This window comes from Leptopilina heterotoma, unplaced genomic scaffold, assembly GCF_015476425.1.
Source record: "Leptopilina heterotoma isolate Lh14 unplaced genomic scaffold, ASM1547642v1 Lhet_116, whole genome shotgun sequence".
Classification (NCBI taxonomy): Eukaryota; Metazoa; Arthropoda; class Insecta; order Hymenoptera; family Figitidae; genus Leptopilina; species Leptopilina heterotoma.
This window is the reverse complement of record NW_025110835.1, coordinates 1,322,306-1,349,251: the sequence shown is the minus strand read 5'-3', so window position 1 is coordinate 1,349,251 and position 26,946 is coordinate 1,322,306. Positions and strand designations below refer to the sequence as shown.

At 21.2% G+C, this 26,946-nt stretch overlaps 1 protein-coding gene across 4 annotated transcripts in view; it reads right to left on the bottom strand.

Annotated features, from left to right (window-relative positions):
- The window catches only part of LOC122509526 (complexin), a 577,926-nt gene that overhangs the window by 291,273 nt on the left and 259,707 nt on the right, over nucleotides 1-26,946 (bottom strand). For 3 of the 4 annotated variants that reach the window (XM_043623695.1, XM_043623675.1, XM_043623703.1), the window contains one exon: nucleotides 904-1,002. In XM_043623695.1, the coding sequence (XP_043479630.1) occupies nucleotides 904-958 (55 nt within the window). In that variant the 5' untranslated portion in view covers nucleotides 959-1,002. Of the gene's footprint in view, nucleotides 1-903; nucleotides 1,003-14,365; nucleotides 14,417-26,946 lie in introns of all 4 variants that reach the window. The other variant, XM_043623685.1, reaches the window with a different exon arrangement.

The window sequence follows — 26,946 nt, the reverse complement described above, 5'->3', positions numbered from 1 at the left end:
AAAGTATCTGACTGTCAATAAAAAATAAATGATTTTCAGTTATTTTTTTAAACTTATTATTTTGGACTAAAAATTTAAAAAGTTTTTATATAAGATGAAAAAAGAATTTAAGTTTCAAATATCAGCAAAATAATTAATTACCTATTAACAATAATTTTCAAGCTTTATTCAAAACCTCTACGTAGGAAATTTACAAAAAAATTTATTTTAAAAAAAAATAAGTTACCATCCTATTAAAAAAAATTCTACGAAATTTAACTGTTCGAAAAAGAATCACGTTTGTATAAATTTCATTTTTAAGACAGAGAATCTGACAGTAAAAATAAAACTTAATAGAATTGTACCTATTTTTTTTTCAATTTAAAAAAGTGAATAACGAATTTATTTTCAACATTGCGTTCGGATAAAAATATAAAAATATTCCATAAAATTCAGCTGTAATAACCAGAAAGAATTGGAATTTTTTTTCTTACTGTTTTTAGTTAAAAATAATTAAAAGTACAAAAATATACCATATAATTTTGATTCGTCTGTCAGTCATTCTTCTTTGCATGAAAAAAATTAGCAGAAATTAAAATTCAGCAAAACTGAAAATTTCTCTATAAATTTTACTACATCATAAATTAAAAATTGAATATTCACCTTCATTGTGAACTACTATATAAAGTTTCAAATAGAAAGTATATAAATTTTCATCTTAATTTTCAAAAAACGCCCGAGTCATAAAATATGTTATCAAAATTTCGATCGAATACGCTTATATTAAAAAAGAAAGGACTTTCAATGAAGTTGGTGGTTTTAAGTTTAAAAGGGGCAAGTTCTCGATTAACCAAGTCACGTTTGATAATATATGAATACCACAGCTAGTTTCCATATTAATTAGATATGCATTTTGCTGCTTACCTTTAACGGCGTTAAGTTTGTTTCCGACCATCTGCTTCGCCACGAAAGCCGCCATTTTGATGTCCTTTAGTGCTTTCTAGTTTTTGATTCCTCGAGATACTGCAAACAAAAAATAAAATATGAAAAAAAATATAAACAATAAGAAAAGAAAAAAAAACCACTAATAGGAAACAAATTATTTTTGTAAATAAATAAAAGTGAAATAATCTTTCTTTCCCCAACTTTATTTTCTCTAATTGTATCAATTAATAAAAATAACATACAATTTATTTATTATTGTAATTTATTGTAAATATTTTATTTTTATAAGAAACGCATGGCTAGAACTAGGTCCGTAAATCCGTAAATCCCGTAAAAATGTAATTATTCTTAAAAATTATATTAAAATTAATCAAAGAAATTCAATTTGTTTAAAAACTTGCTACAATTTATTTATTTGAATTTAAGTATTATTTTAAATAGAGTTTTAATTAAATTTCTTCAAAATGTTAAATTATTCTCAACAATTTTAATGAAATTCTTTATAACAATTCAATTTTTTTCCAAATAATTTTAATAAAGCTCTTTATAGAAATTTAATTAATTGCAAAAATTTGTCAAAATTCAATTATTTTTAATGTCTACTATTTCAATAAAATTTTACAAAAGAATTCAATTATTTCAAAAGAAATTTTAAACTCTAAAATTCGTCTCAAGAATTCAATTATTTTCAAAAATAATAAAATTCTTCGCAGAAATTCAATTATCTATGTTCAAAAATTAAACTAAATTCTCTTCAAAATTTCAATTATCTTTAGAAATGATTAAATTCTTCTCCGAAATACAATTTTTTTTAAAAAATTTTAATAAAATTCTTGGAAAAATTTCAATTATTTTCAAAAATTTTCAATAAAATCAATTCAATGATTTTTAATATCTGCTATTTTAATGAAATTTCCCAAAAGAATTCAACTATTAAAAAAAAAATTTAATAAAATTCTACGCAAACATTTAATTATTTTTTTCAGAAAATAATAAGAATTTCACAAGAATTCAATTATTTTCATAAATAATAAAATTTCTACAGGGATTCAATTATTAATTTCCGACATAATAAAAATCTTTTTAGGAATTCAATTATCTTCGTATATAATAAAATTCATTGTGGAATTTCAATTATTTTTAATAGAATTTTAAACGAATTCCTCGAAAAATGTAATTAGGACTTATTAAATTTTAAGAAACATTCAAATATTCAATAAATTATTTTTTTTGTATTTAAATAATTGAATTCTAAAAGAATTTATCATAATAAAAATAGATTTAAAAATGAATTTCTGTTAAAAACAAATTAATTTGAAAATTCTTAAAAAAATTTTTTCAAATATTATTTAAAATAATGGATTTATAGAAAAATTTTAGTAAAAAATACTAAAAAAATTGAATTTCGAAGAAGTTACAAATGATTGCAAATTGCAAAAATTCAATTATTTTTAAAAGTAATAAAATTCTTATAACAAAATTCAATTATGTTCAAAATTTACAAAAAAATCTCGACAAAATCTTAATTATTATCTTTATAAATAAAAGAATTCTTCTTCAAAATTCAATTATTTTCAAAAATATTAATAAAATTCTAGTTTAAAAATTTTAGTTAAAAACACTAAAAAATATTTAATTGTGGAGAAGTTACAAATTATTGCAGAAATTCAATTATTTTCAAGAGTAATAAAATCCTTAACAGAAATTTAATTCTTTTCAAAAGTAGTAAAATTCTTTTTAGGAATTCAATTATTTTTACCAATAATAAAATTCATCTCAGAATTTCAATTATTTTTAATACAATTTTACAGGAATTGCTCAAAAAATGTAATTATTCTTAAAAATTTAATTTCAATTCCTTGAAAAAATCAATTATTTACAAATATGTTTTTTTTAAATCTTCAGTAGAATTCTTTAATTAAAAAAATATTAAAACTTTTCACAGGAATTCAATTATCTTCAAATATTTTTAAAAATTGTTCCAAAGAAATCAATTATTTTAGATAGAATTTTAATTAAATTTTTTTGAAATAATTTAATTATTCTTTTAGGATTTAATAAAATTCTTCTCAAGAATTCAATTATTTACATAAATATTTCTTCGAAAAAATTCAATTATATCGATAAATAACAAAATAATTCTCGAAAATTCAATTATTTTGAGGAATTTTTATAAAATTCTTTGCAAAATTCAATTATTTTCATAAATAACAATATTCATCACAAGTATAGGTATTCAATTATTTTTAAAAGTAATAAATTTTTTCTTAGAAATTCAATTATTTTACCAAAATTTTTATAAAATTGTTCGCAAAAATTTAATTATTTTCTTAAATAATAAAATTCTTTTTAGGAATTTCAATTATTTTCATAAAAAAATAAAACTCATCGCAGAATTTTAATTATTTTTAATACAATTTTAATCGAATTTGTCAAAAATGTAATTATTCTTAAAAATTTTATTAAAATGCGACTAAAGTAATTCAATTATTTTAAGATTTGTTCATAAAATTCTTTAGGAGAATTCAATTTTGACTAAAATTCAATTATTCAATAAATTATTTATTTTTGTATTCCGATAATTAAATTCTAGTAGAATTTTCTAATAAAAATTGATTTAAAAATGAATTTCATTTAAAATTTTAGATTAATAATTGAATATTAAATGCAATATAGCGTGGATTTTTTTAGAAATAATTGAATTTCGAAATTAATTGTCTTGAAAAGGGTGCAGTTGAATTGTTTTTATATTATTTGAAGTTTTTATATTCTAATATTTATTTAATTGAAGAATTTACGAATAATTGAAATTCGTAAACTGAATATTGTAAATAAATGGATTTTAAAAATTGTTGATGAACTTTTTCGAAAATTAATTAATTGATTTAATGAAAAATTTTAGTAAAAAATTTTTAAAAATAATAATTCAATTGAAATGATGAAAATAATTTTGATGAAGTACAATATTCTGATAATATAAAGTTATAATTTTATCAATTTGCCATCTTTAATTATTATAAAATATGAAGAAATCGATCACTCCGAGTCGAAGACTCGGAGTTATCGATTTCTTCATGTTTTATATTTATGAAAAATTTAATTTATAGTTTTAAGTAAAATTTTCTCTTATTTGATCCGAACTGGTTATATTTTTGTCAGTTATCGTAATTTTTCATTTTTGGTCCGTAAAATCCGTATGAAATTCAAAAAAAAAATTAATTAATAATATATTTAGTACCTATATGAATAATATATAATTAATTAATATCTAGATAAATTAATATCTAGAGTAAAAATTCATGTATTTTCCGACTGGGAAAGAATATATTCTTTTTCTCCTTAAATATAGTTTTTTTTTATTTTTGCATTTTAAAATTTATACATATTTTTCCGTAATGAGAAATAAATGGGCGACAACAAGTGATAAGAAAAAATAAGAGGGTGAAAAAAGTGGACTGTATATCTATGTAATATTTAAGAGTGATTGTTGAGTGGTTATGCTTAAATGCGATGTTGAGAAAACATTTCATGTTCATTTGAAAAGGCGCCGAGACGTCTCGACGCCCATCGTCGACGTCTTCTCAGCCTCTCTTTCACAGCCTTTAGTTATTGATCTCATGGCCCAAAGAACGTCACCCGATCCGTGGCTTCACTATGTTTGTTTGCTATTTTCTTAACATACAAATTCTCATCTCGCATATATGAAAAATTCCCCCTTACATTTAATCCACTTGGTCATTATTTTTTTCTCTATTTCCTCTAATAATTTTTAATCCTTCATTTTTCATCTACATACCGAAAAGCTATTCTGCTATTTTGCTTTTTAAGAAAACTTTTCTAAAACTTTATTAGAAAGTGTATTTTTACAATTTTTGAATTTTACTTCAAAAGATTTTTATTTTCACTTTCATTTTCACTTTCATCATTTACCTTTACTTTTATTTTCATTTTTACTTGATTTTTAGTTCATAAATTTTTATTTTCCCTTAAATTTTTATTTTTATTTTCAATATCACTTTAATAGATTTTCTACACTTTCACTTTGAGACTGATGTTTTATTTTCACTCTCAATGAAAGTAAAAGTGAAAATAAAAGTAAAAGTTGAGAAAAAATTTATTAAAGTGACAGTGAAAATTAATATCTGGCAAAGTTAAAATGAAAATTCATTTTTTTTCTTTTAATTTCATTTAGATACAGTATTTATAATTTTAATTTTCAAAATTTCATTTACAGAAAAATATGACTAGATTTTTAATAAATTAAATAGAAATGAAATTAATAGATGAAAAAATGTGGGTGAAAAATTTAAGAGAAAAAATATTCCATTTGTGAATTAATTCGTTTGATGCCAGTAGTAAAAGAGAATTTATGGTCAGACAAAATTTTTCTGCCTCAGGACAAAAGTAGAAAAAGAAAATTTTAATCAGACATAATTTTTTCGAGTTGTAATTAATATTTTCTTAAAAACTTTTTTTCTTTTTGGTTTATTCTTATCACTTCGTTTATTAAAGATTTTCTGATGAGAAAAAAATAGAGATTTTTTTTTGTGTTTTTTATATATTTAAAGATTGTTATAACGCCATAGAAAGTAGGTGTAGATGAGATTAAAATTCTTTCTCTTGAAGTGAAATATATTTCATTTTAGACGCGTATAGAAAAGAAAAAAAAATTTATTCTATCCCTTTTTTTTCTCACTGTGTGAAATTACTCGTTTGTAGGTTGACGTTTATTCCATTCGTTCCAACCATAGAAATTTGTGAGAAGCTTGTTTATGGTTTTCAACTTTACGGCGTATATACTAGTGCTACACTCCATCACAATATTTGCGAACTTCCTGTTTTTCGTAGAGTCTATTTTATTGGATACTCTTTTTTTTAACCTAGAAAGCGCCAATAAAAAAGCCCTTACTCACGAAAATGTTTTCTTATAAACATTTTTGTTTAACGTCATTTTCAAAATGGATTCAATTTATAGAGCGGGAAAATGAGAAGATTGTACCTGTGATTTTCAATTTTTCCTATTTTACTATTGAATTTTTCCTTTTCGTTTCAAGTAAATAAATTCTATATAGAATTTCACTAGAATAATTTTATACTCATAGTTGAAAAATAAAGGAAAAAATTTTACTCAAAAATATGTTCTGTTACATTTATTTACGAATTTCTTCAATTTTAAAATTATTCGAAAACATAAATAACTTCTTTTTTAAATAAATATTCAATTATTATTATTTTTCCACAGAAATTAAGATTTTCAAAAATTTCCAATTCAAACTTTTTTGAAATTAAACAACTTATAAAACTATTATCATTATTTTATAATTTTATATTCAGAATATTGTTACTGTAACTTCTTAAAAATTATTTTCACCGTTTCAATTAAATTATTATTTTCTAGAATTTTTGACTAAAATTCTTCACTATATAAACTTTTTTTTAATAATTTTTGAAAAAGTTCTTTGAGAATTTTCAAATACATTTGTTTAAAATTTAATTTTACGAAATTTCGATTATTTAGAAATTCTTTAATTGAATATAATATTAAAAGATAAAAAATTCAAATTATTAAAAAAAAATTTAATTAAACTTTTTCAAAAAAATTAATTCTTCAGATTTGCCAGTTAAGAGTAAATAGAAAATTCAAATTTTCAATTATTTAGTTTGAAACCATTTCAAAATTATTCAATTATTTAAATACAAATGTAAATAATTTATTAAATAATTGAATGTTTTTTATAGTTTAATTCTTATAAAGAATTTTATTAATAAATTTTTAAATAATTGAATTCTTTTGACGAATTTTAATAAAATTTTTAAGAATAATTACATTTTTCGAAGAATTTGATTAAAATTGTACTAAAGATAATTAAAATTCTGCGATGAGCTTTATTATAATTATGAAAAAAATTAAATTCCAAAAAAAAATTTATTATTTATAAAAATAATTGAATTCCTTAAAAAAAATTTTATTATTTCTGAAAATAATTGAATTATTGAGAAGAAACTTATAAAATTTTTTTAAATATTTGAATTTGTATTTGCGTACAATTTTATTAAAATTGTTTTTAAATAATTTAATTCTTTTGGGAAATTTATTAAAATAGTATATATTGAAAATTTTTGAAAATAATTATTGAATTTAGAAGAATAATTTTGTTATTTCTAAAGATAATTGTGATTTTGACGAGATTTTTTTAAAATTTTGAACATAATTGAACTTTTTAAGAAGAATTTTATTACTTTTTAAAATAATTGAATTTCTGCATTTATTTATAACTTCTCCAAAATTCAATTTTTTAAAATGTTTTTAACTAAAATTTTCTTCTATAAATAGATTATTTTTAATAAAATTAATTAAATATATATATATTGACAAATTTATCTAATTTCAACAAGAATTTGAATTATTACCATTTTGCAAAAATGTAAGTTTTTAAAAATTTCAAAATAAATTCATTAAAAATTGAAATTTTATAAAATTTCAAATTGAAATTTTTTTGAAATTAATCAACTTTAACAATATTGTTATAAAACATAAAGATAACGATTACTCCGAGTCGAAAACTATTTATAATAAAAAATAAATAATAAAGAATAATTAAGAATTTTATTACTTTTGAAAATAATTGAATTTCTGCAATTATTTGTAACTTCTTCAAAATTCATTTTTTTTAAATGTTTTTAACTAACATTTTTTCATGAATCCATGATTTTTAATGAAATTAATTAAAGATATACTGACAAAAATTTAACTAAATTTAGAAGATTTTGAATTATTAAAATTTTTCAAAATCGTAAGTTCATTAAATTCTAATTAAATTCATTAAACATTAAAATTTTAAAAAATTTCAAATTGAAACTGTTTAAAGTTCATTTATTTATAAAAATTAGAAACGCAACATTTTTAAAATTAAATTAATTTTGAGATATTTAAGTAAAATTATTCATTAAATAATTTTTTTTATTTTATAATAGTTGTTCAAGCTTTAAGTCATTTAGAAAGAAATTTTTGTCAGAAATTTCAAAAATTGAAGGTTTTGTATTAGAATTCGTGGTAATTTAGTTTATGAGTCAAACGAAAAAGGCAAAAATTCAGAATTTTCTTATGAATTACTAAAAATTTAATTTTTTACAGTAGTTTTAATAATAATAATGCTTGATTTTTCCTTGAATCCCCTGTCTCAGAATATATGATTATTGTGGTTATACTAAAGTAATAATCTATATTCAAATTCATATTTTATTTTTATAAAAAAAAAATTTGAATTAAAAATTTTTAAATTCTATTTTTTCAAAATTACTAATTTTATTTAAAAAAGTATGTAAGAAGTTAGCCGCGCGCTTTAGCGCTTTAGAAAAGATAGTAAATAAATATATGAACGTTAAAAAAAATTAAAAGTACCTATTGTGGAAAAACAGAAGTACACATTTTTGTCCCACTCACCCCTATTGTATTATTATTATTATTATTGCTGTTAGTATTTTTGTCACAACAAGAGTGAGAAAAGGACTGCGGGAGGGGGGGGGGTGTAAGGAAAATTTAAATCGTTTTGGGTCAAGAGAATTCATCCAAACACCTTCTGGTTAGGAGGGATTGAAAAATTTCAAGGCTCAAGTCCGGAACCCATACCCAAGTATTTACTCAACCGAAAGCCCTGCTAAACGGAAACTTCATCTCTGTTTCACACGGGTGACTGGTCGATTGCACTTACAGGGCCGTATCAAACATAAAAGGACACACCACTCTTGGTACTGACCCAGATCTAAATTATATACGCTCTAATGCATTTTATACCACTTTTCTTTTTGGCACTCATCATTAACTCATTTTTTTTCCCCTTTTTTTCTCTCAACACGCTCATTTTTCCAATTTTAATGCACTGCAATAAACACTAAATAAATAATATACACTATAAATGAATATAATTAATAAAATTCACTTAATAATAAAAAAAAGACAATTGTTCAAAATTTCTGTACTTTTTCTATTTTGTCAATATATTTTCGAAACAAAAATATATTTCAAAATTTATTTTTATTTAACCAATTTTAATTGGTATTGAAGACAAAAAAAATGTATATCGAAACGGTAAAATTTTTTTTTTTTATTGGAAATTCTATATTTTGATTGGAAAAAATTTGTGTAGATTCATCATAGAGTTACTTTTTCATGAAAGTTTTATTAAATCAAAAATAAATTTTTGTTTATTTAAGTGAAGTGTAGGGAATTGAATCAATATATATGAGGAGAGTAAAAAAAAAATTCGGCACTTTTCAACGATATGAAAAAAATATAAAAGTTAAAATTAAAAGTATGTTTGAAAAAAAAATACGAAATAAAAATAAAAATTTATGTTATTAAATTTCTCTAATTAAATATTTGCTATATTTCGGAATTTTTTACAACATTTCTTTTTCTGGTCGAAAATAAAAAATATTTTTTTTGCTTGCTTTTGAAAATAGTTTTTAAATAGAAATTTTTATCAATAAGTGCACATGTAGACAATAAAAACGAGAAAGAAAAATATTAAGTAGATATACTAATATCGTATATTTACAAATTTGATATTCTTCAAGGTATATTATAAAAACATTCTAAAAATTCGTAAAGAATAGAATTGTTTTTAAAATTTTCTTTCTGTTTTTAAAGTATTTTAACTTCTGTTTAAAAAAAAATTGAGACCTTCGACTCTTTGTTTAATGTTCCCATCGAATGCATTGATGGGTGAAAAGGATTTAAAACTCTAAAGGCTCTTTTTTTCATGAAGACCAAATGAAAACAGAGGACTTGAGATTTCCTTCTCGATGGCACTTTCAAGGATCCTTTTGGGTGCTATACCGATTGGACTCAGTTCCCTCTTTTTTTTTTTTATTCCCCTCCAACACTACTCAGAAACCATCTTTTCCAGAATGTCTTGGTATAAAATTTCTGGCTGCAATCCAATGCTTTGTCTCAGCTTTTGGATTATGTTACCGTTCGTCAGTCAAGAGAGAATTCTATATTATTGATTTCTTCAAAAAGCTATGTCTCCAGTTTCCCAACAAATTATTCCTGCACGAAATTACTCTCTTCCGTGATTCCGTTATTCTCTCTCTCAAAAAAAAGTGTATCTTTAAAATCCCTTTAAAATCTTTATGAAATTCCTTTAAAATCTTAACAAATCTTAATTTTGATTTTTTCTTTTAAATATTGTTCGACAAATCGAAAATATGCAGGTATTTTCTTATTATTTATAATAAAATAATATTACAAATTAGAAAATTTAAAAAAAATTATGAATAATAAATAAAAAATATACCCATTTTGTTTGTTATATGCTTTTTTCTATAACAAATTTCGTTTGACTGATTTAAACTATGCAAATTATTCTCCTTTTTATTTATAAAAAATACTAGAAAATTGTTAATTGTTAAAAAATTTTTTTTAAAAAGTAGGAAATATACCCACTTTTATGCATAATTTTTATTTCTCAATAACAATATTGTTTACAAACTCATTTTTTTCTTTTGGAAAGAAAAACATTAGATACTCCCGTTTCTTAATGTTTTTGTAGAAAATTCTCAATTTTCATACAATGCATTTTCATCATGCATCAATTCTATTTCTTAATTTCAATTGTTTTAATAAAATTCAAAGTTTTTTAAAAATAAAGGAAAAAAATGTTTATAAATTATATTTGTCAATTAGAAAATTTAATTGAAAATGAAACTGCAAATTTTTGAATTTTTAGAAAATAAAGTAAAAAATTTTATTGAAAAAAATGTTCTTTTAAATTTATTTACGAATATGTTTAATTGTAATATTATTCCAAAACAATAATTTCTTTTTAAAATATTTAAAATATTTAATTATTATTATTTTTCAGTAGGAATTAAAATTCTTCAAAACATTCAAATTCAAACCTTTTTGAAATTAATCAAGATTAAAAATATTGTTATAAAACAGAAAGATAACGATTACTCCGAGTTGAAGATTCGGAGCAATCGATGTCTTCATGTTTTATGATAATTAAAGAGGATCGAGTGTTAAAATAATTATTTTATATTATAAGATTATTGGTATACTGTAACTTCTTAAAAATTATTTTCATAATCTATTATTATCTACAATTTAAACTCCAATTCATTTTCAAATCAATTTTTATTAGAAAATTCTAGGAGAATTCAATTATTGAAATACAAAAGTAAATTATTTATTGAATAATTGAATGTCTCTTAAAATTTAATTCTTATAAAGAATTTTATTAACAAATTTTTAAATAACTGAATTCTTTTGATACATTTCAATAAAATTTTTTTGAATAGTTACATTTTTCGAGGAATTTGATTAAAAATGTACTAAAAATAATTGAAATTCTGCGATGAATTTTATTATTTGTGAAAATAATTGAATCCCTAAGAAGAATTTTAAAAATTTATTTATTTTTTATGAAAATAATTGAATTATTGTGAAGAAATTTATAAAAAAAATTTAATAATGGAATTTCTGTAATATTTTTACTATTTATGAAAAGAATTATGTTTGAGTACAATTTTATAAAAAAAATGTTCAAATAATTGAATTCTTTTGAAAAATTTATTAAACTAGTAGATATTGAAAATCATTGAAATGAGGAAAATTTTTGAAAATAATTGAATTTAGGAAAATAATTTTGTAATTTATAAATATAATTGTTAGTATGTTTAGAATTTTTTTTTTACTTTTGAACATAATTGAACTTTGTAAGAAAAATTTTATTACTTTTGAAAATAATTGAATTTCTGCAATTATTTGTAACTTCTTCAAAATTGAATTTTTTTAGTGTTTTTAACTAAAATACTTCTATAAATCCATTATTTTTGAATAATTAATTAAATTTTTTTAGTTTATATTGACAAATTTCACTAATTTTAAGAAGAATTTGAATTATTACCATTTTGCCAATTTTAAGTTTTTAAAAATTTCTAATTAAATTTATTAAAAATTGAAATTTAATAAAATTTCAAATTGAAACCTTTTTGAAATTAATTAACTTTAAAAATATTGCTATAAAACATAAAGATAACGATTACTCCGAGTCGAAGACTCGGACTGATCGTTTTCTTTTTGTTTTATAATAATTAAAGAGGATCGAGCATTAAAATCATTATTTTACATTATAAGAATATTGTTACTGTAACTTCATAAAAAAAATAAATTATTAACAAATTTTTAAATAATTAAATTCTTTTGACGAATTTTCAATAAAAATTTTTAGAATAGTTACATTTTTTGAGGAATTTGATTAAAATTGTATAAAAATAATTGAAATTCTACTTTAAGCTTTATTATTTCTGAAAATAATTGAATTATTGAAAAGAAACTTATAAATTTTTTAAAAATATTTGAATTCTTTTGAGTAATTTTATTAAAACATTTGAAAATTAAGATTTTGTCCAGACTTTTTTGTAAATTTTGAACATAATTGAATTTTGTAATAAAAATTTTATTACTTTTGAAAATAATTGAATTTTTAAGAAGAATTTTTTTTATTTGTAAAGATAATAATTGTGATTTTGTCGAAATTTTTTTGTAAACTTTGAACAAAATTGAATTTCGTGATAAGAATTTTATTATTTTTGAAAATAATTGAATTTCTACAATCATTTGTAACTTCTTCAAAATTCAATTTTTTTACTGGTTTCAACAAAAATTCTTCTATAAATCCATTTTTTTAATAATAAACTAAATATATTTTAACAAATTTAACTAATTTTAGAAGATTTTGAATTATTAAAATTTCTCAACAATTTAAGTTTATTAAAATTTCTAATTAAATTTATTCAACATTGAAATTTTAAAATATTTCAAATTGAAACCGTTGGAAGTTAATTTATTTATAAAAATTGCAAACGCAACTTTTTTAAAATTGATTTAATTTTGAAATATTTAAGTAAAATTGTTCATTAAATAATTTATTTATTCTATGATAGTTGTTCAAGGTTTAAGTTATTTAAAAAGAAATTTTTGTCCGAAATTGAAAAAATTGAATGTTTTGTATTAGATTTCGTGGTAATTTAGTTTATGAGTCAAACAAAAAAGACAAAAATTCAGAATTTTCTTATGATTTCTAAAAATTTAATTTTTTGCAGTAGGTACTTTTAAGTTTTAATAAAAATTCCTGACTTTTCCCTGAATTTCCTATGTCAGAATTTATGATTATTATAATTATAATAATATTAAAACTATATATTCCAATTTATATTTTATTTTTATAAAAAAAAATTTGAATTAAAAATTTTTACGTTCTATTATTTTTAAAATTTCTAATTTTATTTAGAAAAGCGAGGGAGAACTCAGCCGCGCGCGTTACGCGCGCGAATTGTTGCTAGTAAAATATATTAAAAACAACATAAAATGAATTTTTGAAAATTTAAGACGAAAACAACTGATGCGGTGAATAGTTGGAAATTAATTAAATCCAAAGGAACCAAGAACTCTTCAAGTAGCAACTGCACTTAGAACGTGTTTCTAGCAATGGGAAGAGCTCGTTAGACGAAAGGTCCGGGGATATATATACCGTCTAAGTCCTTGATCCGCACTCTAATTAAATAGAATAAAGGGACGGGGATTCTGCGCCTTTACCTGGCAGATAAACTCATCGAGAAGTGTTGGAACAAGGGTTTCCAAAGTTAGGAAAGGTGTTGCGGACGAATGATGGTGTAAAGGTCTTGGGTCCCTCACACCCCTTGTATAACCCCTTCCGAATCTCCATTTTCAACGCCAAAGTGTCGTTAATTGTACTCCTGTCTTTACATTTCAACGACCCACTTCAATTCAATCCTGATTTTCATTAATTAATCTTTGCTACATCACGTCCATTGTATCTTTATTCCATTGTCCGTATATTTCCTTTCATTCTCAAAATCTTTATGTATACATTCATTCTCAAGAATATACGTCAATTTATATGTATAGGCGAAAACTGAAACTATTATTTATTTCGGAGGCGGTTCAAATAATATGGATTGTTAATTTTATGACGTTAAAACTCTACATGATAAACTGTAGGAGAACTTTGAGTTAGTGAATCATTAGTTAGTGATACATTAAGTAACGAATACAATAGACCTTGTTTCACTGTTTAATAACGAGGAGCTCTATTCAGATTGCAAAAAAATTCTAGTTCATAATAAAATGATTATTTTAAGTAATGAAAATTATGCTATTTAGTATTTTTCAATCTACTGTTAAAAAAAAAATATTAAATATTTTTTCATGACACGACTGTCTCATAAAATTAGGTATTTCAATTATTGAAGTCTCTGATTAAATTTTCCATTCTTTGTATTATTATTAATAGTAAATAATATTAATTATTCAATACTATTATATTTAATAAAATTTAATTGAAATTTAATTAAAATTAAAAATTTTTAAATTAATAATTCGATTTATTATTCAATAAATCATATAACTTACTCGTTACGCAGTCAGTCGAAGAAAAAGATGACGACAATTCTCAAGTCTTACCTGCAACAAAAAAATAAAGAATATTTTTAATTCTCTTTCCTTAAAATTTGAATAGAAAAATTTTTGTAACAAGAATTAAATTTTACGAAATTTCAATTATTCATAAATTCTTCAATTAAAAATATATTAGAAAATAGAAACTTAAAATAATATGAAAAAAATTCAATTAACCTTATTCCAAAAATTTAATTTCAAAATTCAATTAATTCTAAAAATTCACGCTATATTGATTTTAATATTCAATTATTATCTAAAATTTTGACTGAAATTCTTTTTAAATAAATTTTTATTAGAAAATTCTAATAGAATTCAATTATTTAAATACAAAAAAAAACAATTTATTGTATATTTGAATGTTTCTGAAAATTCAATTCCCATAGAGAATTTTATCAACAAATTTTTAAATAATTGAATATTTCTTAAAATTCCATTCCCATAAAGAATGTTATCAACAAATTTTTAAGTAATTGAATTCTTTTGACGATTTTTAATAAAATTTTTAAGAATTATTACATTTTCTGAAAAATTCGATTAAAATTGCATTAAAAATAATTAAAATTCTGCGATGAGATTTATTATTTATAAAAAGAATTGAATTCCTAAAAAAAAATTTTAATACTTTTGAACATAATTAAATTCCTGCGAAGGATTTTATGACTCTCGAAAACAATTGAATTTCTGCAATAATTTGTAACTTCTCCAAAATTAAATTTTTTTAGTGTTTTTAACTAAAATTTTTCTATAAATACAATATTTTTAATAATTTTTAAACTGGTTTCAAGAATTTTCAAATTTATTTGTTTTTAACAGAAATTAATTTTTAAATAAATTTTTATTAGAAAATTCTACTAGAATTCAATTATTTAAGTACAAAAAAAAATTTATTGAATATTTGAATGTTTCTTAAAATTGAATTCCCATAAAGAATTTTATCAATAAATTTTTAAATAATTGAATTCTTTGGACGAATTTTAATCAAATTTTTAAGAATAATTACATTTTTCGAGGAATTCAATTGAAATTGTCAAAAAAAATTTTTTTAAATAATTGAATTCTTTTGGGAAATTTATTAAAATAGTAGATATTAAAAATATTTGAAATGAGGAAAATTTTTGAAAATAATTGAATTTAGGAGAATAATTTTGTTATTTATAAAAACAATTGTGATTTTGACGAGATTTTTTTAAAATTTTGAACATAATTAAACTTTGTAAGAAGAATTTTATTACTTTTGAAAATAATTGAATTTCTAATAATAAATTTTGGTCATAATTGAACTTCGTAAGAAGAATTTTATTACATTTAAAAATAATTGAATTTCTGCAATTATTTGTAACTTGTCCAAAATTAAATTTTTTTTAGTGTTTTTAACTAAAATTTTTCTATAAGTTCAATATTTTTAATAATTTTTAAAAAAGTTTTTAAGAAGGTTTGCGTAGAATATTATCAAATTTTTTTAAAATAATTGAATTCTTTTGGAAAATTTTATTAAAATAGTAGATATTAAAAGTCATTGAATTGAGGAAAATTTTTGAAAATAATTGAAATATTTGCCAAGAATTTTATTAAAATTTTTGAAAAAAATTGAATTTCGGAGAAGAATTTACTTTTTTCTAAAGATAATTGAATTTCTGCTCTGAATTTTATTATACTTTTGAAAATAATTGAATTTCTGCAATCATTATTTGTAATTTCTCTAAAATTCTCCAAATTATATTGTAAATTTGACGAATTTTTCGTCTTTTCTTAATCAAATTACAGACTTTACGGACCTTTTTTTTAAAGAAAAACTGACTTTTACCGACTACAAGCAGAACGCTCCTTTACGTAATTTACGGACCTAGTTTGAGTCCTGATTTTATGAAAAAACTAATTTAAAATTTATCCTAAAATAAAAAAAAAAGATACACAATTAAAAAACAATTCGAAAACCCTTTTCACTAACATAGAGAAAATAACAATTTTTTTCCAAATTTCTCATTTTAGTTTTCAACGCTTATTTTTTACCATAGACTTTCCAATACAAGGTATTGCACTCTTTTAATTTTTTTTTCTCTCCTCCTCGCCCCTCAACAAAGTATCGTTTTCCTTCCTCTAGCTTTTCGATACTTTTCCGATAGATTTTCTCTCGTCGACCATTAGCAGAACATTTCCCGAAGATGGGGATTTTTTTTCTTCATTTTTTTTTTCTTTTTTTTTTATTCTTTTTATCGAGAATGAAGTTTTGCCAAGTCGCCGCGACTTTAAAGTTGAACGTTAAGAACAGCTGTTTTCCTCCCACGAAACGTATCAAAATATCTCTCTCTCTCTCTCGAATCTTTGACCATTCGATACTGAAAATTCGGTAAATGTGTGTACCAAAAAAAAAAAAAACCTTTTGAAAAAAACGAGGTCGAACGTGACGTTCAGACTTGGTACAATTTGCCCCGAAATTAAACGAAAACGTGAGAGAGTGTTTGAGTGAGAAGAAGATAAAAAAAAGAGATGAGTTGTCAGATTGTTGTAGAGAGAAAAAAAAGGATAGATATCTCACACATCAGTGGCTGTTGATTGAAGAAAATGAAAATTTCCGAATTTTTCTTCGGCAAGGGACAATTTTTTTTCTGTTAAGTCTGTGGCATGTTATTTTATAAAATAACGAAAATAATGTTTTCCTATTCTTTCTTTATTTCCTTTTCTTAATTTTACAGAATTGCCATAAAAATTTAATTTCTCCCTGATTTTATTTGAAAATTTAGCAAAAAATGTTTGCCGAAACAAAGAAAAAGCGTTGCATAATATTAAAAAAAAACTACACTCGTTAAAATCATTTAGAATTATCAACACTCGACCTGTCATAAAAAAATTTCGAAATTCGTCTTCATAAATAATTCAACGGTAATGTTTGGGATTTAAACTTTTAAAGCGATGAGGAGAGTAGAAAGAGTACTAAAAGCAATGTGAATTTAAGCTTAATGAAATGAAAGCAAAGTAAAAGCCTGTTATAAAGAAAATCGTGTACATGGGTACTATGGAGTGCAAAAATATGGTAAAAAAAAAAATTTTCAAGAAAAGAGACCTCAAGGCACAGTGAATGAAAAAAAATATACATTTCCTTGCTCTCCACGAAAAATTCCTCTATCGCGCGGTTAAATGTTGGAAAACTAAACCCTCCGGCTTTGAGATGTCATCTCAAACTTGACCTACAAGCAGAATTCATACTATATCGAATCTCCACGTGTCATACACGTCTTTAAGTATCGATCTCTATACTTTTCAAGAAGATGATGTCTCGTTTCTGGATAGGGATTTTTTTTCTCTCTCCTCCTTTCTTTCTTCTCTAGAATTCCCAATGATTAATGGCGTTTTATATATGGGGTGGGTAAATTTATTGCCGGACGAAATGGAATGGCTTTTGCGGCCTCTCTTTTTTTTTCAAGTTGATGCTATTGAAATTCATAAGTCTGCGAGAAGAGTTGATCTTCTCGTTTTCTCATGATAATAATCATCATCAGAGTAAAGAAAAAAAAAGAAAAGGAGAGAACAAGGGGATTCTTAACTCGTCGTGTTCTATTGAAAATAATGGTTCCTAAATTGACAAAAAAAAAGGAGGAAAAAAAAACGAGAGCGAAAAGACTATTTTATTTCAAAATTCGTTAATTTACTAATTACTAATTTGCTTCAGAGTTTCTACAAATTTTTCCTTATCAAATTCCATGATTTCCAGGTGATAAATAATAAAATTTCCATGACACATTAAAACAAAATTTTTGTCAGTTAAGTCAGGTAAATGTCACGAAAAAAATTTTTTGTCAGAAAAATTAAGAAAATTGAGACTTTTTTTACTTTTCTTCGAAACATTGCAACAAAATACAACAATCTTTAGAAAAAAAGTGCATTATTTTAATTTTTATAATGCAAAAAATAACTATAAACATATCTTTCTAAAATTGTATTTAAATAGTTAAAATTTTGTAAAATTTAATTAAAAATAATTAATTTACTATCAACAATTCGCGCGGCTAACTTCTTACTATACCTTTTTTTTAAATAAAATAAGCAATTTTAAAAATAATAGAATTTTTAAATTTTCTAATTTAAATTTTTGTTGAAAACACTAAAAAAAATTTAAGTTTGAAGAAATTACAAATAATTGCAGAAATTCAATTATTTAAAAAAAAATAAAATTCTTCTTATAAAATTCAACTATGTTCAAAATTTGCAACAATTCTCGTAAAAATCACAATTATCTTTATAAATAACAAAATTCTTCTCCAAAATTCAATTATTTTCATAAATGGCAAAAATATTCTTGTCCTAATTTCAATTATTTTCAAAAATAAAATGCATTTTTCTAATTTCAATGATTTTCAATATCTATTTTAATAAAATTTCGCAAAAAGAATTCATTTATTTAAAAAAAATTTTAATAAAATTGTATGCAAATATTTAATTTTTTGCATAATTATTAAAAATTTCACAGGAATTCAATTATTTTCAAAAATTCCACAGGAATCCAATTCTTTTCATAAATGTCAAAAAAATTTTCTTGTCCTAATTTAAATTATTGGCAAAAAATTTTCTAATTTTAATGATTTTCAAAATCTACTATTTTAATAAGATGTCCCAAAAAGAATTCAATAATTATTTAAAAAGAATTGTAATAAAATTGTATTCAAACATTTAATTATTTTCATAAATAATAAAAATTTCACAGGAATTCAATTATTTTCATAAATAATAAATTTTTTTTAAGGAATTCGATTATTATTTTCCAAAAAAATAATTTGAAATTCTAGAAAAAAATCTAAAACAAAATAATAATTTTGTTAAAAAAAATTGTGATTCATAATCAAAAATAATGAAAAATAAATAAATCTTCTATTTCTTAATCACAGTTGTTTAACAATTTTCTAATTTTGTTTAGAAATAAAGAACAAAAATCGGCATAATTTCAATTTGACAAAACATAATATTTAACAAAATTGTAGCCTTTTAATGAAAAGAAGTGAAAAAGATTCTTATGATTTCTATTTGTCGTTATAATTTTGAATTAATTATAAAATAAAAATAATTATAACATAATAATATAATATACAATCTATCTAAAGAGAACAAAAAACAAAAGTATAAACAAAAGACAACTTCAGAGTGTGAGGGACAGAAAAAAAATATTTAAAAAAAATTAATTGTAAGAATTTCTTTATTATAATTTTTTAAAAATATTATACCTTAATAACTGAAGAAAAAACTATGGAGGAGAGTCACAATTATTATAAAAAATTGAGTTTATGTATTTAAATAATTGAATTCTAGAAGAACTTTTGGAAAATTATTTAAATTAATTGATTCAAAGATGAAGTTTAGTTGAAAATTGAAGAAAATAATTAAATTCAGGAAGGGTTATAATTGTAATTTTTAGAAATTATTAAAATTCATAAATTTCACTCATTTTCCGTAAACATTAATATTTTCCTACTGTAAAAATAATTTTGTTAGGGAAAGTATGAATTATTATTTTAATTAATTATTTTAAAATTAATTTCACAATTCATTAATTTGATAATTTTTTAAATAAAATTTTCTTAAAAATTCAAATGTCTTTAAAAAATTGAGTTAAAATTTCTCAAAAAAGTAATTTTTTCAAATTTTTATTAAAATTATTTTAAAAAATTGAAAGAAATATTCTTAATTTGAAAAAAAATACATAAATACAATATAGAAGATTTTCTCTTTAATAAACAAATAAATGAATAAATTTGAAAAGGAACATTAAAAGTTGTTTATTTATTATAATATCCTCTTGGTTAATTAACAAAAATCCCCTTTACTTGTAGATTCAGTTTTTTAATTATATTCACGTTTTTAATTACTAATTTTATAGTTAACAATTTTGCAAAAAAAAAAATATTCAAAAACATTGAAAACAAATTTTAAACAAACTTTGAAGGTAGTAATTTTATTTCCCTTAATTTTTCATTTTTTAGAATAAATAATTTTTCAAAGAAAGTTAAAAATGTTAAAGAAATAAATAAAGGAAAAAAATCTCAAACTCATTTCAAAAGTGTTTTAACGGAAAGTTTGATAAATACTTGAGTAAACTTCACCTTAATTTTTACCTAACTTTTGAGGTTTATATTCGAGCGTTTATTCAAAATGTAACAAGTTCTACAAGACTTATAACATTTCCCATTTTTTTTTGTTCTACACTTTTTGTTGAGAAAACCACTTCAGAAAATTAAATTTTAAAATATATTTCGAACAATTTTTCATTAGTTACTGAAATTAATCAATTAATTAATTACTGATTAATTAATCAAAAATATATATTTAAAGTAGTATAACTAATTAATAATAAGTAAATAATTAATGAACATAAATAATAAATAAATAACTAATTAAATTAATTAATTTACTCATTGACAACTAATTAATAATGAGTAAACAAATAATTAATAAATAAATTAATAATTAATCAATTTTTCATTAAAAAACCACTATTAAAAGCCATCAACATCACAACAATTTTTAAAATTTATGAAAGTTTTGGAAACATCAGACAACATCTCCTCGATATATTAATTTTTCATTAGAGTCAAAGTATTTTACAAAAATTATTTAGAACGTGGAGAATCAACAGAAACTGGAATAAAGGAGAGGAACTGGAATTAAGAAACCACTCATTATAAATATGTGAAATGAAAGCATTTTTCTATTATATATTTTTCTTCTCTGGAAAAATTATTTATCTAGTTCAATAATTTCATATTACAGAAATCTTCAATATTAAATTCATAATGTTATAATTTTCATAAATGTTAATTTCACATTCCAGTTCAAGGAACATTTCAAATAGAGTGAAGGCTAATGTTATATTGGTTTTTATAAATAAACGTCTTCGGATTCAATATTTTTAGTTAAAGGTTAAACTTGTTAAATATTCCACGTGAGTGTTTTTATAAACAATTGTCTATAGTGATTCGTTAGCTTAACAAATGAAATCAATAGTTCAAAATTAAGTCAAAACATGAGGCGCATTTTTTAAATTTCATTAACTTTCATATTATTGAAAATTTTTAATTTTAAAAAAAAACCGATTAAAATTTTCAATTCTTAAATAAAAAATCAATTTTAAATAAATTTATTCTCTGCCTGTTCTACATTAACTTTCTATATAAAAATAATAATTGATTTAAACTTCTAAAATACTGAAAAAATATAAATAAATATAAATAAATATTTATTATCAAATAAATATTTAAACAAATAATTTTTATTTAAATCAAATAAATTGTATTTTAAAAAGAAATTTCAGTATTTAAATTTATTATTTAAATTTTATAAATAATTGATTTAAATATAAATATTTATAAATAAAATATTTGATAAAAATAAATATTTATTTAATAATAGACAAGTACTCGTTTTTTTATATATCAAATAAATATTTTCTTCAGTGTACATAAATATCAGAAGAATAATTTTTCTTTTATCGAATATTCTATTTTTTTAAAATTGCTCGAAATATATTGGAACGTCCGTAATTAATCAACAGAATTGATTACGTTTTAATTAGATATGCGCTAACGAGCACGAGCCAATACTGATGCAATCAATAGAGTAAAAAAATTACGTAAGTATTTACTTCAAATTCCAAAGTTAATTATTTCAATTTCAAATACGTCATGAAAATGGTATCTCATTACAAGCACGCATTTTAATCGTTAGAATATTTTTTCGAACACATTTTACAAATATTTTTTTTTTTAATAAATAAAATTCGAGAGGTAAAAATAAAATATTCTATTCAATGAAATATTGAATAAAATATTTCCGTAATCCATAATTTTCCATAAGCTTACAAAAAACAAAATGCTAACAGCAATCGGTTAGGTAATTGATAGACAACAAATTACATCATTCATGAAATATAACCGCGACAGTATCGCAGTGTACCATAATCTGAAAACCCATCTTTCGTCTCCTCTATAACACCCCTATCTTGTCTTTGGTTTCAATTAAATTACACCAGCATAAATATTAGCTTTACTAAAAGACTAAATCCTCATAATGAATTCCCTTATTCCTTGTCTGAAAATCCTCCAAAAAAAAAAAAAATTGTTTTTTTGTTCTCTTTATAAGAAACGATAAGAAGAAAAGGAGAAAAAAAATTTACAAAGAAATATAATATCTTCGTTCAATGTCTTCAACAGTTAAATTATATTCTTAAGATTTAATTAATTTCCCGTTAAAACGGAATTAAGTGCCCTTAAGTAGTGAAATAAATTCTAAGAGGATTTAAAAAAAAAGTTGCAATTCTTCTCTAGAGAAGACTGTTCGAAAAAAAGAAATTCTTTCCTCATTTGTACTAATAGAGTAAAGACACAGAAAAAAATTTATTTATTTCAACACAATTTTTCTAAGAATATCAAATTGAGACAAATAAACGAATCAAAAGTGTTGCTAAGCAACGATTACTATAACTATTACTATTTTTTAATTGTCAAATAAATATTTACTCGAATCAAATAATTATTGTCTGAAATTTTAAAATTATTCAAAAACAATAATTTCTTTTTTAAATATTTTAAATATTTAATTTTATTATTATTTTTCCATTTGAATTGAGATTTTTAAAAATTTCAAATTCAAACCTTTTTAAAAAATTAATCATCTTTAAAAATATTTATGTAAAACATGAAAGAAATCGATCACTCCGAGTCGAAGATTCGGAATGATCGATTTCTTCACAGCATGTGACTGTTAGAAATTCAATGTTAATTTTTTCGATCACTTTTCTCTTTAAATATTCAATAAATTGAGCTGAAATTTTGTAAGAAAGTATAAAATATTATAAAGAAAGGCACTGATGTGCAAAAGTTTTAATAATTCAAAAATAAATTATAATAAAACACTTTGAAATCGGTAAAGACGAGAAATTAATAAGAAGTGACCGTGACAACTGATAATTTTAAAGTAATTTGAAATAATTATTTTTAAAAATATTAAAACTTTTGCACATCACTGCCCTTCTTTATTGTATTTTAGACTTTCGTACAAAATTTCAACTCAATTTATTAAACATTTAAAGAGAAAAGTGATCGAAAAAATTACCATTGAGAACCTAACAATCACATGCTGTTCATGTCTTATAAAATTTAGATTATCATAAAATTTCTCAAAATAAAGAATTTTATTTACATATTTTTAAATAATTGAATTCTTTTGACGAATTTTAATAAAATTTTGAAGAATGATCACATTTTTCAAGGAATTTGATTAAAATTGTATCAAAAATAATTAAAATCCTGCAATGAGTTTTATTATTTATAAAAATAATTAAGTTTTATTATTTTTAAAAATAATTGAATTATTGTGAAAAAATTTATAAAAAATTTATAAATAATTAAAATCCTGGGAAATGTTTATTATTTATAAAAAAATTTTTTTGTTTGTGTAGAATTGTATTTAAATTTTTTTAAATAATTGAATTTCAGCGAAAATTTTTGTTATTTATAAAGATAATTGAAATCATGACGCGAATTTTTTTTTAATTTTTGAAAACAATAGAATTTCTGTGAAGAATTTTGATATTTATCTAGATAATTGATTTCTTTTTAAGAATTGCGTTAAAATTTTGGAAATAATATTAAATACAACATTAAAAAATTCAACTAATTTCAACAGAATTGAAATTAAAATTGTATTAAAAATAATTCAATTATTGAGAAGACATTTATAAACAATTGTAAATATAATTGAATTACTGTGGAATTTTAATTATTTATGGAAACAATTAAATGTTTGCTTAGAATTTTATTAAGATTTTTTTTAAATAACATTTTTAATAAAATTATTGAATTCTTTTGAAAAATTTTATTAAAATAGTAGATATTTAAAATCATTGAATTAATAAGGAAAATTTTTGAAAATAATTAAATTTCGGAAAAGAATTTTATTATTTATAAAGAATATTGTTACTGTAACTTCTTGAAAATTATTTTCATATTCTATTTATTATCTAAAATTTAAACTATTATTCATTTTCAAATCAATTTTTATTAGAAAATTCTACGAGAATTCAATTATTTAAATACAAAAGTAAATTATTTATTGAATTTTCACGAATTTTAATAAAAAATTTAGAATATTTGAATTCCTGTGAAATTTTTATTATTTATGGAAATAATTAAATGTTTGCGTGCAATTTTATTAAAATTATTTTTAAATGATTAAATTCTTTTGGGTAATTTTATTAAAATAGTAGATATTGATAATGATTGAAATGAGGAAAATTTTTGAAAATAATTTAATTTTGAAGAATTTTTTTATTTATAAAGATAATAATTGGGATTTTGTCGAGATTTTTTTGTAAATTTTAAACATAATTGAATTTTGTGATAAGAATTTTATTACTTTTGAAAATAATTAATTTTCTGGATTCATTTGTAACTTCTTCAAAATTAATTTTTTTAGTGTTTTTAGCTAAAATTTTTCTATAAATCCATTATTTTTAATAATTAATTAAATATTTATTGACAAATTTAACTAATTTTAGAAGATTTTGAATTATTAAAATTTTTCAAAAATCTAAGTTCATTAAAATTTCTAATTAAATTAATTCAACATTGAAGTTTTATAAAATTTTAAATTGTAACCGTTTGAGGTTCATTTATTTATGAAAATTGTAAACGCAACTCTTTCAAAATTGAATTAATTTTGAAATATTTAAGTAAAATTATTCATAAAATAATTTATTTATTTGATGATAGTTGTTCAAGATTTAAGTTATTTAAAAAGAAATTTTTTGTGTCAGAAATTGCTAATTTTATTTAAAAAAGTGGAATTGGAATATTTTTGATATCTATTATTATTAAATTATCCCTTTATTAAAATTAAATTAAAAGATTTATTTAATAATAGAAAAGTAATCGTTTCTACGAATCAAATAAATTTTATTCCCCAGTGTATAGTTAAGATGAAATGAAAAAAATTACATTAAAATATAAAACATTCTTAAAATCATTGTCTCATGAGATTGAAACAATAAGTGCAGCAATGGAAATTCTTTTCGAAAATTAATATTTGTTTTGAAGCTTTTAATAAAGGAATTAAAAAAAAAAGAAGAAGAAAAAAGTTCTCTCAATATGAAAGTACACAGAGCAGTCTTCGACTATAATAAAACGTTCCGTTTAAAAATCGAATTACTTCATTAATGCTTTAAAAGCTTCCTCTTGGACAAATAATTCAAGAAAGAACATTTTACTCGGAAATTGCCTCTAGACTTCTCAATGTAACTCAAATCTTCCCCTTTAAAGTCTCTTTTGATTTTTCTTCTTTTTTTTTCTAAAACTTTTTCTTTTTTTTTCTCCTTAGAACACTCATTGGCTACTAAAAAACCTTTTATCGCTCTTTCATTTATATATTTCAATCTCTACGTCTTTCTTGGACTGAGAAAGTAAGTATAGTGCACATTTTGTCCCTCAAACCAGCCTCTCAAGCTGATTGGGAAAATTGTATCCGCATTGATTGCAGAGAAATAATATTGCTGTAAATCCCTAGGCACTCTCTTCTCTCCTGATGTATACTGCAATTTCTATTTACTTTTATTCTTATTTTTCTTCTCACTCATTATTTTCCATTTCGTTTTATATAAAAAACTAGCTGTCGTACCTGTCTTCGACGGGTATAATATTAGAATTTTTTAAATTGTGAAAATTATAATTATAATACTTGTTTTTGTGTTTAAAATTATTCGCTGATAAATTTCGAATTATTATTTTGACAAACTTATTAGAATAGTAGGTAAAAAATTACACGAATAGAAAAAATTTAAATTAAATGCCAATTTAAAATAAACTTACATTATCTACAAAAATTGTGTAAATGCTACTTTTTTAATGCCTTAAAGATTTTTTTATTTTCTAAAATGTATTAATTAACATTTTTTCCCTCTAAACCACTAAAATCTATTAGAATTTTTTTAAAATTCCTCAAAATAAAAATTTATTGCAGTGAAAATAAAAGTGAGAGTAACTTTTAAATTTTAGACTAAAAAAATTCGAAAAAATTTTAAAATGTTGATGAAACATTAATTTAAATAATGTTAAAGTTTAAAAGAATTTAAATCATTTTTTCTGTTGCAAAAAAAAAAATCCCTCAAAAACACTAATGTAGTTTCCCCCCATTAAAAGCATTTGAACTATTATGACGTCACAATTTGTGTAAAGCTGTGACGTCATAATTGTGCAAATTCCCTCAAAGATTATAATTGAAAAAAAATTTTAAATTAATGACAAAATAAAAAAATAAGAATACTCGTCTCGAGATTTTATAAGATTTCTATAACGATCATGACAACTGTTCACGGGAGCTCGTATTTTATATCAGTTTAAGATTTCACATAAAAATTGATTTGTGACTTGCATTTCCTGAATGCTGTATTTGATACCAATATTGGACTTATATAAACATATATAACTGCAAAAAAAAAAATTCAAAATTTTTTAATCTTGTATAAAACGAATTATATCTAAGCAGTTATAAAAATC